This window comes from Scyliorhinus torazame, chromosome 3, assembly GCF_047496885.1.
Source record: "Scyliorhinus torazame isolate Kashiwa2021f chromosome 3, sScyTor2.1, whole genome shotgun sequence".
Taxonomy (NCBI): Eukaryota; Metazoa; Chordata; class Chondrichthyes; order Carcharhiniformes; family Scyliorhinidae; genus Scyliorhinus; species Scyliorhinus torazame.
The window spans coordinates 75,021,531-75,037,188 of record NC_092709.1 but is presented as its reverse complement, the minus strand read 5'-3'; the positions used below and the strand labels follow the sequence as shown (position 1 = coordinate 75,037,188).

Sequence of the window (15,658 nt, the reverse complement as noted above, 5' to 3'; positions counted from 1 at the left end):
AGTGGCACTCCACTCTTAACTGTCTACATTAATTGCCCATTTAAGGAACTCAATTGGGCCCCAAGTGGGCAACCCACCCAAAATCTTGCCACTTCTTAAATGCTGATGGCATGGGGCCCTAATTTATGAGTTCACTCGGTTGCTTTCCCACCTGTGGGTAGCCCATAAAATTCTATCTGGTTTAAAAGGTTATTTAATGATTTCTCTGTATTGACCATTAAAGTGACAGCGAAAATTATTGTGATCTTAATTTACTGCAGGAATCCATCAAACTGTTCCCTGTCAGTTTTTTTTTGTGACGTGGACATTCTAGCATTGTGATACATTGCACTTGCTTCTGAAGAGGAAGAATGTGACCTAGTTGTAATGAGTCCACCCATAGAATTCCTGCAGTTCATAAGGAGGCCATTCAGCCCATCAAGTCTGCACCAACCCTCTGAAAGAGCACCCACCAAGGCCCACTCCCCCAACCTATCTCCATAACTTCACCTAACCTGCACATCTTTGAACAATAAGGGACAATTTTAGCATAGCCAATCCACCTAACCTGCGCATCCTTGGACTGTGGGGGAAACCGGAGTACCCGGAGGGTACCCGGAGGATACCCACACAGACGCAAGGAGAATGTGCAAACTCCACACAGTCACCCAAGACCTAGTGCTGTGAGGCAGCAGTGCTAACCACTATGCTACAATGCCGTCACAAATCCATTTTCTGATAGTCTAGTAGGAATGGAAATTGTATGTTCATGATATAATAGGCAAGGAAAGTATAGTAGTTGTGATGTATTTACCTCATTCTTGTTGGAATATGAGCATAAAAAGTAATGAAAAATTCATCAATCCCTGGTAACCTTATTGGGTGGAATGATTATAGTGATGTTGTCCAAATATTAATGGTTATTATTCCTGAATCTTTGAGTTGATGTAAACTGTTCATAACCTATACTAGCAGATTTTCTGCAGCATTGCTCTAAGTGAATAATGCAGTGCTATCGACAATGTGATACTTAAAATGTTGGAGGAAGTAAGTATGAAACTTACACAAAGTGCCTGCTATCTACAAAAGATTTCATATGTAATAGGGGCTAGGTCATGAATAAATATTTCTGCCAATTTGTTTTGTGTGCTGTGGTTTTAACATATCCAACTCGACTTTGGAGCTTTCATACCCCAGATGATTGAAAGTGGATTGGAACCCGATATCCAATTGATCTTAGAAAATTTACCTTACCAATAAGAGCATTCCAATGTATGACTTTTGTTTTATATGTAAGTATTTGCACTAAAACATGAGTAATGACTTTTTAAAATATTTGTAACTTTGAATTTTAATTTGTCCACGTTGTGTGATTGTGCTGGCTTATCATTGTCAATTCTGAAGAGTATTAAACGTATTATTATGGTTAAAACTGAATGCTGCTATTTTCACGTGACGCTGTTCATGAAAAAGATGTTTGACAAAGAGTTTCCTCTTGTTTAGGAAAGAACATGTCCACATGTCCCTTTTTTCCATGATGAACTGTGAACAAATGATGCATTTCAATGGGAATAATCTAAATGGATGGGTGTTGGGCTGCAAGACACTTTTCAGTGCATTTGTATGAAGCAATTTCAATTCTGAACTGTATCACAACAGGTACGAGATACGACTCAGGAACCTTGTGGACGACTATCCTTCATTAAAGAGCCAAAATCGACGAGAGGTCTTGTACAACATGCAATCTGCAACCTAAATATTACGCTACCCCTTTACTGCAAGGTAAAGAATGTTCTACAGTTAACAAAAATAGAATATTGTAATTTATCATTTAATAACATATAAGCACACAATTACCAATTGTGGTCTGAGTTACAGGTGTTGCTGTACTGTACATTTTGGCCATGATCACACACTAGGTAATTTGGTCCGAATAAATCACAGAATAGCATTTTAAATGCGCCCACTGCTTCACTGGGAGTGCTCCTGCCATCCAGACTTGGGGGAATACTACCAGGGCCACAATGATGGACAATGGTCTGCTCACCCATTGCCCATTATTTTTAATTCACTTGCATCTGCTAGGTGGAAGGCCTGAAATTTCATGCCTGTTGGTGACATAATAACCTTTTACTGCTAAAATCAGGCTATCGGGTCTTGAATTTTGATCCAACAGAAGGTCTAAGATATTTATGCCGAGAAAAATAATTGCTTGTTTTTTCTTCTCGTCAATTAGCAGGCCCTGAAAGTCTTGTGTTGGGGGAGAGTGCCAGCTGGCAATTGCACACTTTGGGAATCAGAAAATTTTGAAAAGGTTGATGCATGCTGAGGTTCCTTTCGAAGAAAAACCCTGGCACAAATCCCTTTGAATTTTTGGCTTTGCAGAAGCAACTCCTGCAACAAAGTTAGGACTTTATTTAAAAAGGGCAATTCATCTGGAACTGTTCACCACAACAGAAATGCATGCTTAGTTCAACATACAATACAGAAACAAACCACTCATTCCAACTGTGCCAGTGTTTATGCTCTGCATGAACCTCCTCCCGCCCTACTTCATCTAACCCTGTCATCATGTCTTTCTATTTCTTTCTCCTTCATGTATTGATCAAGCTGCCATTAAAGACAGCTATGCTATTTGCTTCAACTACCCCATGTGGTAACATGTTTCATATTCTAGCTATTTACTGGGTAAGGATGTTTCTCTTGAGGTTTTTATTGGATATATTATTTATAATTAGCTAAAAGGAACACAACCATTTAAGGGATCCAATCGTTCACTTCAAATTTTGTTGAGTCTTAATGTTTCTTCTATGGGTTCTGTTTTGCACCCACCCTCCCTGCCAAATACTGAAATACAGATCCAACTTTGTTCTAATATGTCTGCCCATTAGTAACTCCAGACTCCATACTGGCAAGGAAAACCTGCGCTCAGGCCAGAATTTGTGTTCTCCGACCCGATTGGCCGAATGATTCACATGACTCTTCGTGAACTCGCCTCTTAAAGGGGCACACTACCTCATTATTAACCCCTCAGCTGATTCCTCCCATGATCTGTAGTTTTTCATTGAAAGTCTTCAAGTTGATTATTCTGACTTGCCCCGATCTCTTTCAAAGCTAGGGAAGATTTGAAGATGCTTCTGCAGCTGCTACCTTCTATGGGCGGTCCTGAAATGAGATGAAATCCACTCCTATTGCTACACAGCAGGGCAGAGGACACCACCCCTATCTCAGCCATTTGTCACAAACCTTAGGAGAGGTTACACGGAACTTCCTTATGTGTGTAATTCTGGCATTCTTGTTAAGTAAGAATCCGGAAAGAATCATCTGCGTGCATTGCAGCCAGATATTAACATGTCTTCTGCTTACACTCAACTACATCAGGCTCTGATTCTACATTTGCAACCTCTGGCTTTGTTGTGCTCTGATCCCCACCAAATGTCAATTCATCATCTACCCCCAAGTGGGTATCTGTGGGCTGCAGAATGCAAGGTCCATGGCAGGATGGGTGAAAGTTCACAAATTTTTAATCCTAGGGTTGAGGGGACTGCAGTGTGCTGTTTTTCAGCAATCTTCTCAGTTGCGTTCTGGCTCTCATGCTCTGGAAGGATAAATAGTACTGATAACCTTGGTCCGATTAGGCAGAATTTTATCTTAATCAACTACTTTGGGGATCTCTATGAGGAAACTGATAATTGGTGAAGAGATTTAACAATATTTAAAAACATTGATTTAATTCTCACAAACCCACTAAGGCACAGTAACTCTTCTTTTTCCATCAATAACGGCCAGGCCAGTATTTTAAACAATTATTGCTAATATTGTCTCTTCATGTGGTGTTACATATTGGATGCTGGGACTCTTTCCCTACTTTTCCTGGCATTGTGTGCTGTTCTTTAGAAGAAATGCTGTTTTTATTATAAACATTTTATTGAAGTATTTATGGTTTTATAACAACAACCGAAGCAACAGTGTACATACAAATATAAACACAGTGCAAACAGCCGTCTTCCTCCCTCACAGGTCCCACCTTTTCTAACACCCTACTCTAGGATAAACTAAACCCCAGCCCCCCCCCCACCCTTTCTGCTGACGGTTAATTTTCCGCAAAAAAGTCGACGGAACGGCTGCCACCTCCGGACGAACCCTAACATTGAGTCTCTCGGGGCGAACTTGATTTTCTCCAAACAGAGAAAGCTATCCATGTCAGTTAGCCAGGTCACCGACTTCGGGGGCTTTGAGTCCCTCAAAGCTAATAATATCCGTCTCCGGGCTACCAGGGAAGCAAAGGCCAGAATGTCTGCCTCTTTCTCCTCCTGGATTCCCAAGTCTTCCGACACCCCGAAAACCGCCACCTCTGGACTCAGTGCCACCCTTATTTTTAACACCTTGAACATAACATCCGCAAACCCCTGCCAGAATCCCCTAAGCTTCGGGCATGGCCAGAACATAGGGACATGGTTTGCTGGCTCTCCCGCACACCTTGCGCACATATCTTCTACCCCAAAGAACCTGCTCATCCGGGCCACTGTCATGTGTGCCTGGTGAACGACCTTGAATTGTAACAGGCTGAGCCTGGCACATGTTGTGGATGCGTTGACTCTACTCAACGCATCTGCCCAGAGACCATCCTCTATCTCGCCTCCTCTTCCCATTTGCGTTTCAGCTCCTCAATCTGCGTTTCCTCTGACCACATGAGTTCTTTATAAATGTCCGAAACCCTCCCCTCTCCCACCCACATTCTGGAAACTACCTTGTCCTGTATCCCTTTGGCGATAGGAGCTGAAAGGTTGAGACCTTCCTGCGTAGGAAGTCCCGCGCCTGTAGGCACCTAAACTCGTTCCCTCCTGTCAATTCAAATTTCTCCTCCAACTCCCTCAGGCTGGAAAAGCTCCCCTCTAAAAACATATCCCCATCCTCTCATTCCTTGCTCTCTAATATCTCTCAATCTCCGGAACACTCCATCTAGCCTCCCCGGGGCAAACCGGTGATTATTGCAGATTGGAGCCCAGACCGATGCTCCCACATGTCTCTTCCATTGCAACCAGACTCTCAGGGCCGCTACCACCACGGGGCTGGTGGAGTACCGTGCCGGTGGGAACAGCAGAGGCGCCGTTACCAATGCCCCAAACTAGTGCCCTTGCATAATGCCGCCTCTACTCGGTCCCACACTGACCCTCCCCCCAACCCACCACCACCACCACGCACTTCCTACTCATGGCTATATTCGCCGCCCAATAATAATTACTGAAGTTCGGCAGTGCCAGCCCGCCCCGACTCCTCTCCAGTGTCCCCTTTTTTACTCGCGGGGTCTTACCGCCCATACAAAGCCAATGATCACCTTATTGGCCCATTTAAAGAAGGACCGTGGAATAAAGATGGGGAGACAATGAAACACAAACAGGAATCTCGGGAGGACTGTCATTTTCACTGTCTGTACCCTCCCAGCCAGTGACAACGGGAGCATGTCCCACCTTCGGAAGTCTTCCTTCATTTGGTCTATTAGTTAGGCCAGATTTAGCTTGTGCAGTCGTTCCCATTCCCGCTACACCTGGATGCTGATGTACCGAAAGCTTCCCCCTACCACTCTGAACGGCAGCTCCCCCAATCTCCTCTCCTGCCCCCTTGCCTCGATCGCGAACATCTCACTTTTCCCCGTGTTCAATTTATAACCCGAAAACCAGCCAAATTCCCCCAGAATCCTCAATTTCTTCCATCCCTTCTAGTGGGTCCGAAACATATAGGAGCAGGTCGTCTGCGTATAGCGAGACACAACCTTCTTATGTTGGCCGCCAACTGCCTACCCGTAACGAATCCCGTCTGGTCCTCCCCAATCATGTCTGGAATGTAGTCTTCATTCCTAGAGGACAAGATTTTGGCCAACAGTTTGGCATCTACATTTAGTAGGGAGATCAGTCTAGGACCCGCATAGCTCCGGGTCCTTGTCTCCCTTCAGGATCAATGATATAGTGGCCTTTGACATCGTCGGGGGAAGCACCCCTCTATCCCTTGCCTCATTAAATGTCCTCATCAACAGCAACCCCAGTATCCCAGATAACTTTTTATAAAACTCCACTGGGTACCCGTCCGGCCCCGGGGCTTTACCCGACTTCAGGGCCTTCAGCCCATCTGCTATTTCCTCCAACCCGTTCGGGGCCCCCAGCCCTTAACCAACCCCTTGTCCACCTTCGGGAACTTCAGCCCCCCTAAGAATTGCCTCATCCCCTCCGGCCCAGCTGGGGGTTCCGACTCATACAACCTGCTGTAAAACGCCTTATTGACCCCAGCTGAATCTCCGACCAGGTTCCCATCCGCGTCCCTTACTTTCCCAATCACCTTGGCTGCCTCCCTCTTTCTGAGCTGCTGCACAAGCATTCTGCTGGCCTTCTCTCCATATTCATAAATCGCCCCCCTCGCCTTCCTCAGCTGTTCCACCGCCTTCCCTGTAGTTAACAAGCCAAACTCCGCCTGTAGCCTCCATCGTTCCCTTAAACGCCCTGCCTCTGGAGTCTTTGCAAACTCCTGTCGACCTGTAGTATTTCCCTTATCAATCGGTCCGTTTCTCCTCTGTCTACCTTCTCCCTGTGGGCCCGTATCGAGATCAGCTCCCCTCTAACCACCGCCTTCACCACCTCCCAGACCATTGCAGCCGAGACTTCCCCTGTGTCATTAACTTCCAGGTAGTTCTGGATACATTTCCTCAGCCGCCCCCTCATCCGCTAAAAGTCCAACTTCCAGCCTTCAGTGCGGACGTTGGCCACCCTTGCTCACCTGTAGGTCAACCCAGTGCAGGGCATGGTCCAAGATCATGATCGCTGAATACCCAGTATCCACTATCCCCGTCAGTAAAGACCTGTTCAGGATAAAAAAGTAAATCCGGAAGTACAATTTATGCACGTGTGAGTCAAAGGAGAACTCCTTCACTCTCGGCTGCCCAAATCTCCATGGGTTCACCCCACCTATCTGCTCCATAAACCCCTTTAGCTCCTTTGCCATTGCTGGCATCTTGCCTGTCCTTGAGCTCGACCGGTCCAGCCCTGGGTCAATGACTGCGTTAAAGTCGTCTCCCACCCCCCCCACCCCCCATGACCAACTTGTGCGAATCCACGTCTGGGATCTTCCCCAACATCCTCTTTATGAACTCCGCATCATCCCAATTTGACGCGTACACATTCACGAGCACCACCGGCAGCCCATCCAGCTTCCCACGAACCATAATGTAACAGACTCCCACATCGTCAGCGCGGTAGCATTGTGGATAGCACAATTGCTTCACAGCAGGTCCCAGGTTTGATTCCGGCTTGGGTCACTGTCTGTGCGGAGTCTGCACATCCTCCCCGTGTGTGCGTGGGTTTCCTCCGGGTGCTCCGGTTTCCTCCCACAGTCCAAAGATGTGCAGGTTAGGTGGATTGGCCATGATAAATTGCCCTTAGTGTCCAAAATTGCCCTTAGTGTTGGGTGGGGTTACTGGGTTATGGGGATAGGGTGGCGGTGTTGACCTTGGGTAGGGTGCTCTTTCCAGGAGCTGGTGCAGACTCGATGGGCCAAATGGCCTCCTTCTGCACTGTAAATTCTATGAATAATCTATGAATCTGCAACTATTCTTCCCTCCTCAAATGACACTCGCTTGTTAATCAGGATCGCGACCGCTCTAGTCTTAGAATCCAGCCCCAAGTGAAAAACCTGTCCGACCCAGCCCTTCCTTAATCTAATCTGATCAGTTACTCTAAGGTGCGTCTCCCATAACATTGCCACGTCCGCCTTCAGTCCCCTAAAATCGCGATCATGCGTGCCCTCTTAACCGGCCCATTTAGCCCTCTTACGTTCCATGTGACCAGCCTGGTTGGGCCCCCCCCTCCCGCTGCCAATCAGCCATCACCTTTCTTGGGCCAGTCTCCACCCAGCGCCCCAAGCATCCACAGGCCCGTCCCCAGACAGCCTCCACCCCCAGCCTCCTTTTTATCCCACAGCAAAAGTCTCTCCCCGGTCAGCAGAACATTCCCCCCCCTCCCCTCCCCAGTAACAGCACTATGTAAACCACCCCGTTCAACAAGCATAACATCTGCTCACCCCCCACTGCTCGTCCATGAGCTAGCCGGCCCAGATAGCTTGGTAACCCCCGCCCATGGCACCAGACATTTTCCCACTTATTGTTCCCTCCACTCCCCCATCCCCTGCTCAGACACACATGCAAAAGAAAAACAATCCCAACACAATTGCCCAAAAGAAACACAAAAAAAATCAAACAGAGGATCCAACATATAACATTCACACCTCCATCCCCCATCAGTGCAAATGCAAACTTTAACTCACACAGCTCTGCAGCAGGCCCCAAATCAATACAGAAGGCATTACAAATAATGTCCAAAAACGAAGAAACTTTTTTAACATGAGCGCTGCAGCAAAGTTCAAACACCTCAGTCCACCACCAGCCTTTTCCTTCTAGCAAAGTCCATTGCTTCTTCAGGCGACTCAAAGTACAAATGTTGCTCCTCATACGTGACCCAATCACGGGCCGGATACAGCAGTCCAAACTTAACCTTTTTCTTGAAAAGTGTCGACTTTATCTGGTTGAGCCCTGCTCTTCTCCTGGCCACATCCGCACTCAGTCCTGGTACATACGCAGGATGCCATTCTCCCATTTACAGCTCCGTGTCTGCCTGGCCCACTGTAAAATACACTCCATGTCCAGGTACCTGTGGAATCTCACCACCATTGCCCTCGGGGGGTCCCCCACATGCGGCTTCCTCGCGAGCGCTCTGTGAGCCCTGTCCACCTCCAAGGGTCGGGAGAGCGTCCCATCCCCCATTAGCTTCTCGAACATGCCTACTATGTATGCCCCAGCATCCGCTCCTTATGACCCCTCCGGGAGACCAATGATTCTCAAGTTCTGCCAGTGGGACCTATACTCTAGGTCCTCTACCTTCTCCAGGAGGCATTTCTGCTGGTCTCTCAGCATCCCCACCTCCAACTCCACTGCTGTTTTGTGTTCCTCCTGCTCAGTCAGTGCCTTCTCCACTTTCTGGATTTCCCGATCTTGAGCATCCCGTCTAAGTTCCAGCCACGCAATCGATTCCTTAATCGGGTCCAAGCATTCCTGTTTCTGCTTGGCGAAGCCCTCCTGTATGAACTGCATCAGCTGCTCCGTCGACCACTGGGTCGTCAAGCCAGGACCCCGGTCGTCCGCCATGCTTTCTCCCGCTGCAGCCTCAGCCCAAGCCTTTTCTGTTCGCCTATTTCTTCCTTTGCGAGCACTTCTGGTCCGCCTTTCCATGCACGGATATAGGATTCCTCTTCCCAATTGCCTCCAGCATCAATTTTCCAAATCAAATCTGACAAAAAATCGGGGAAAAAGGTCCAAAGGTCCCACCCGAGTGAGTGCCACCAAATGTGCGACCTACTCCTTTATAGCCACCACCGGAAGTCCAGAAGAAATGCTGTTTTAATTGGTTGCTGCATTCTCTATATCCCTCAGTCATGGTCTGTCTGGATTCATGGAGGGATGGTCCTATTTACAGATTTAAGTGAGCAAGAACTGAGGATGAGCCTTCAATGGGCGAGTGTGCATTTGAGAATCTGAGTCAATTGACATTCATACTGCCAGGTGACGTTCTGGAACTAAGAACATGCTGCCATTGATGGGCCAAAGGACTTTGCGCGAGTTACAGGGGAACAGGGGTTATGGGGAGAAAGCAGCAGAATGGGGGTGAGAAACATATCAGCCATGATTCAATGGTGGAGCAGACTCAATGGGCCGAATGGTGTAATTCTTCACCTATGTCTTATGGCCTTATGGACTAGAGTGTCCGAGAATAACAATTTGCTTCTCAGTTGCTTGTCCTGACCCAGTGAGGCATTAAACTTAGCGTTTTGTACGTTCCACACAGAGTCACAGCCACTTCCTTCCACTTGGCCCATGTTAGTTTATGTGATGACTTTTCCCTGGAACTTCCAACAGCTGTGTGCTGCTACATCCTAACTTCTCTATGTTAGACACCATGAATACTTCTGCATCCATCTCAGAGAAGTTTAGTCCATATCTTTTCCCATTTATCTCCCTCTTCTAAGAACCTGCTTAACTTTTTTTAATATAATGCAGCTGTTTGGAAATCGAAATTGTGCCCTTGCTGGGCTCTATTCCTGAACTTCCACTATTCAACTTCTTTCCACCCCACCCCCCAAACCAAACCCCGCTCACCACCTGATCCCAGCAAACATAACATAAAATAGCTACATCCCATTACGTCACCACATCATATACCACTGGCCCCTGAACTTTTCCTGTGTGTGCTTCTTTGTCCAATTTCCTTCCTACAGAGTTTCCCCCCCCCCAACCTTCTTTTTCCCTGCTTACACACAGCAGGAAGGACAAATTGATCGCCTGACATTTCATTTTAACACTTGAAATTGAACTTCCCACTGGTGGTGAAGATAATAATGGAGTTTTAGTCTAAAGGGGGAAAAAAATTGTTGGTCTGTGCAGGTGGTAATTACCCAAATAAACGAAGCAGCAAATGACAGCTAACTGCCTGGCGGAAATGTAGATGTAGCGTGACTTTGCTGAGCATGAATCTCAACATCTTACAGCTTCCAGCAAATACCCATTTTGACAGCATGTAGGTGGTGACAGATTAGATGTGGCAATATTTAAGCATCTATTGTCAGATACAGCTCTATTTCTCCATTGTACTCATCTGTGAGTGGAAATGTGTCTTGGTCATGTGCAAAATATTTAAAGGTACCACTTACGCATGTAAAGGAACTGCCAATGATTCTGTGGTATTCAGAAACTCCAATTTAACCATAATCAGTGATTCAAATTGCTCATTTTCCCACAATCTATTGCTAATGCTTTTTGTTAGCTCATCGAGAAGATCTTATCTTTTCTTTCATTATTCAGAACAAGCTAAGCTATTACTAAACTCATTCAAACTAAAAATCTTGCATGTTGCTCGCATATATATTGATAACAAACAGTCTTATCAATGTCAGATGGATCCAATCTTTTCTTTGTGAACTTTATATGGAAGCTTGCCTTTTGTATTGCACAGCGCTTCTCTGGAATAATGTGTTATATTGATGAGCTGTGACTCCTTGATGCTCTTTTTATTTCTGTTTTATCATATCACTTTCTGATTATTCCATGCTCTGCCTGTTCTTCTTTCTGCTATCACTTTGGATGGAAAGGAGTCAGATTCAGATCAGGAGCAAGAAGAAGAGGTAATTTTAACACTAGTAATTAATTGCTGCCTAACTATATCATCACTAATGTTCTAACAAGGCCTGGAATTGATTCCAAAATGAAACTACGCTGTTTCCAACAATTATGCAGTATTATCTCCTGTTAATTGTCCATTGATTTCCAGCACCCGTTCTTTGGCAGTTGATTAAGAAGTTTAAATCTAAGTTTGAAATAAATAATGTATTTAGTTTCTGATGGGGCTTGTAGCAGAACACTGCACAAAATTAAACTGTCATCATTTCATCTAGTATGACAAAGATTGTCTATTTTCTCATCAGTTTACTCACCATTTTTTCTCTCCCCTCCATCTGTTTAAAATAATTACCTTTCTCACAGGGTGTAATTCAACAGACATCACTCACCCTTCAATTTCTCAATCAGTTGGTCAACATTCAGTTGGAATCCTTCTAATGGCTGTTTGCAAGCTATTCAAGCACATCACAGCTAACCTCAATCCTGTCCTAGGCTGTCACCAAGGGATCACTGTATAGCGACTAGAATCTGGAAGTCTTGCCAAATTATTATTTCCTCACCCAATATACTGAGGTCACATGGTGCCTGTGCTGCTGCTATGGCTGAGATTCACCGACATAAGAAATAGGATCAGAAGTAGATCATTTTGCTCCTCGAGTCAGCTCTGCCATTCAATGAAATCATGGCTAATCTGATTCTTATCTCCACTTTTCTGTCTGACCCATTATCCTTGACTTTCTTGCAGATCAAAAATCTGTCTTATTCACCCTTGAATATATCCAATGATCCAGCCTCCACTGCTCTCTGGGAGAATTCCAAAGTAAAACATTCTGAGAGAATAAATCTCTCCTCATCTCGGTCTTAAATGGGAGACGGCGTATTTTAAAACAAATTATTTTGAAGCGAACTCAACACAACACGGAAACCAGCCATGGGTTTTCCTGGTCTGCATAATTCAGCTAGTCATTGGGTTGACATGTTACGAATCAGGCTAGCCAAGATGTTCGGTCTTAAAAAAGCAAGCATGTCTACTGCATATACTATTGCTGATCGGTACTTCAGCAACAACTTACTGTTCTGTAGCATTCAACACATACAAAACGCCTTACAAGTGATCAACAAAAACTGGACACCAATCAGGAGTTGTGAAGAATGCACTGAGGATCAAAAGCACTGCTGAAGAGAATGGACTTTCCGAGGTTTTTACATGCAGAGTTAGGTGAAAGTTGGAGTTATTGAAGGAGAGTACATCAATGATCAGGAAGCATACTGTAGCTCCAAAACGAGCAGGAAAGTCAAGTATCAGAAGTATGCCAATGTGGTGGGAATTAATGATTCACAATGTACAGTTGGCAAAACATATGAGGCACTGTTAGGCAAGGGCATTGAGGGAATTTGAAAGGGAGCACAAAACTCTTAAAGTCAATTCTCCAGTGTATGGGAGATTTTGTCGCTTATTCTCGACATGCTTAATGTAAGTCTGAAAGTGTACAGTGGCAATCTGCATAGAATTAGGCGTAGGTAGTGGGGATGCCAGCAAGGACGCCATTGGAGAAATCAAGCCTTTGAGTAATAAAGGCGTGGATATGATTTTGGCAGCTGAGGGGAAGGGGCAACAGTGGATGACATTTTGGCAGAGAACGAAAGCGATCATCAGGGACCAAAAGCCCATAGTCTGGATATCAGATGTTGATCCTGCTGGGTTGGGTGAGGGGGAGGGGGATTGCCCAATTTATATATCCCAAGGTGGTACAAACACGACAAGTGATGCCTTTCAGCATTTCGGGCATCTATCTACTCTGATAGGCTGACGAACATATCAGACAATTTATGTTCTGGAAGGAAGTGGTTCCTCCTTCAGGAAGGTACCAGTAGTGTCCATATAGCTCCCCTTTGTAAGGGGGTTAAAAAAGAGATTCCTCGCTAACCTCATCCCCGACCTCTTTTACAATGCCTTATAAGTTCTCACTTAACCCCCATCGAAGTCTGGGATCAGGTCCCAACCGAATCTCTCACCCATTCTCTGCATTCACAACAGAATTATAGCAACATTACTGCAGAGGGATTTCTAAAAATCCATCCTCAGAAGAGGAAATGAACCCAAGCTCAAGTTTGTACAAAGTTCTAAAAGAGTTACTTCAAAAAGATTTATTATGAGTTTGTTTAATGAATTGTAATGCCCCACGAATGACGATATGGTTTAAAGATTTAAATGACTCACCATACCTGGTTTAGCTCTACACATAACTGGTTTCCTTTTCCATCCAAAGGAATGTTGTAAGTTCCCAGTTCACTGATGGTAAATTCATGAAGCAGTGCTATCAGAATGGCTTCACCTTTTGCTGAAGACATGGGACATGTAGCACATTTACCAAACCCAACATGTGCTCCAATAAAACTACACCGCATGTACACCTGAATGGGTTAAAAGCATTTCTTTTTCTTGGATTGACTTTTTTCTTTCGAATTTGGCCAGCTGTGAAAGTCAGAGCTGATGATCTTAAAGGGGATCTGCCTGAATCTTACTCTGTCAACCAACCTCTTTGAAGCACCCCAGCCCCACCTCAGTGATAGCTAGATGTAGTGCCAGTCAAGCCCGCTGCAAGGTGCGATGTCTTTCTGCTGTTCTCAAAAGAAATGGGACTACTGAGCTGCCTTGACATGGAATTTCCACAAGGGTTCCCAATTCTTGGTGGAAACTCAGGAAAAAGTAGAACAATGCACCATTTATTGTTTCTATCAATCTTCTACTGAATTTAGCTCAGGAGGTCTGGAGAACCTCCACATAATTTCCAAGTGCTTGAGTCTGAGAGGAGTCTCAGTCCAAAGTAGGATGGAAATTACAACATTCCACAAATTGGTCAATTTATTTACCCTAGTTCCTCCATTAAACCATGAGGGAATGTAGGGTGAGATTTTCCAGTCCCGACAGTGGCGGACATTTTCAATGCTCTCCAAATTTTACTGTCCTTTCTACGGTGATGTCCGCCACTGGCAGGGCTGGAAAATCGTAGCCATCATTTCTGATTATCAAAAGTAGTTCAGCAAAAGTTCCAAAATATTCATCCATCTTCACTCCCTGCAATTCATCCATGACTTTCAGTCTTCCATAGGCAACATTCTTCACCTCCACTGGAGGTTGAAGACGATGGCAATTATCTAGGGCGAAAGTCTCCAGTATCGGCGCGATGTCCGCCGACCGGCGCCAAAAATGGCGCTAATTAGTCCGGCATCGCGCCGCCCCAAAGGTGCGGAATCCTCCGCATCTTGGGGGGCCGAGCCCTAACCTTGAGAGGCTAGGCCCGCGCCGGACTGATTCCACCCCGCCAGCTGGCGGAAAAGGCCTTTGGTGCCCTGCCAGCTGGCGCGGAAATGACATTGCCAGGCGGCGCATGCGCGGGAGCGTTAGCGGAAGCTCACGGCATCCCCGCACATGCGCTGTGGAGGGAGTCTCCGCCATGGTGGAGACCGTGGCGAAGGCAGAAGGAAAAGAGTGCCCCCATGGCACAGGCCCGCCCACGGATTGGTGGGCCCCGATCGCGGGCCAGGCCACCGTGGGGACACCCCCCGGGGCCAGATCACCCCGCGCCCACCCCAGGACCCCGGAGCCCGCCTGCGCCGTCTTGTCCCACCGGTAAGAGAGGTGGTTTAATCCACGCCGGCGGGACAGGCATTCTAGCAGCGGGACTTCGGCCCATCCGGGCCGGAGAATCGCGGTGGGGGGGGCCCGCCAACCGGCACGGTGCGATTCCCGCCCCCGCCGAATCTCCGGTGCCGGAGAATCCGGCGGGGGCGGGATTCACGCCAGCCCCTGGCGATTCTCTGACCCGGCGGGGGGTCGGAGAATCTCGCCCCAGGACTCTGAAGAAAAAGGTGCAAGAATAAGCGTTAGAAAAATATAACTCATTTGGAACTTGTATAGGATGTATCTGGTATGCCAACAAATACAACATTTGAGTAATTGAGCCTTGGAGCAGTAGTTGCTGTGAGCTGAGAGATGAACCGCATAAAGTGGCCCAGGAATGACACTCCGTGGGCTACTTTAAAGTAAAAACGGTATGGTTAAATATTTCAGTGCTGAAGGGGGGGTGAGAGGCAAATGCAAACATTGTACTCCAGAATGCCCAAATTTTTTCTTTATTAATTCATGGGATGTGGGCATCACTGGCTAGGGCAGCATTTGTTGCCCATTCCGAATTGCCCTTGAACTTAGTGGTTTACTACGCCATTTCAGAGGGCATGTAAGAGTCAACCACATTGCTGTCACATGTAGGCCAGACCAGGTAAGGATGGCAGATTTCCTCTCCTAAAGGACATTGGTGAACCAGATGGATTTTTACAACAATCGACACTGGTTTCATAGTCATCATTATACATAAAGTGCATCATTTTCCCAAAGTTGAACAGTGTTGAACCAGGGAAAAAACAGTGTGAAACTTGCCGGCTTCACAGATGCCTTTGTCACCC

The 15,658-nt window shown here is 46.2% G+C and overlaps 1 protein-coding gene across 27 annotated transcripts in view; it reads left to right on the top strand.

The window, feature by feature from the left end:
• ank2b (ankyrin 2b, neuronal) overlaps nucleotides 1-15,658 on the top strand; it is a 1,300,297-nt gene that overhangs the window by 1,188,975 nt on the left and 95,664 nt on the right. For 25 of the 27 annotated variants that reach the window (XM_072495860.1, XM_072495874.1, XM_072495872.1 and 22 more), the window contains 2 exons: nucleotides 1,639-1,761; nucleotides 11,164-11,196. In XM_072495860.1, the coding sequence (XP_072351961.1) occupies nucleotides 1,639-1,761; nucleotides 11,164-11,196 (156 nt within the window). The remainder of the gene's footprint in view (nucleotides 1-1,638; nucleotides 1,762-11,163; nucleotides 11,197-15,658) is intronic. The other 2 variants (XM_072495863.1, XM_072495852.1) reach the window with 1 other exon arrangement.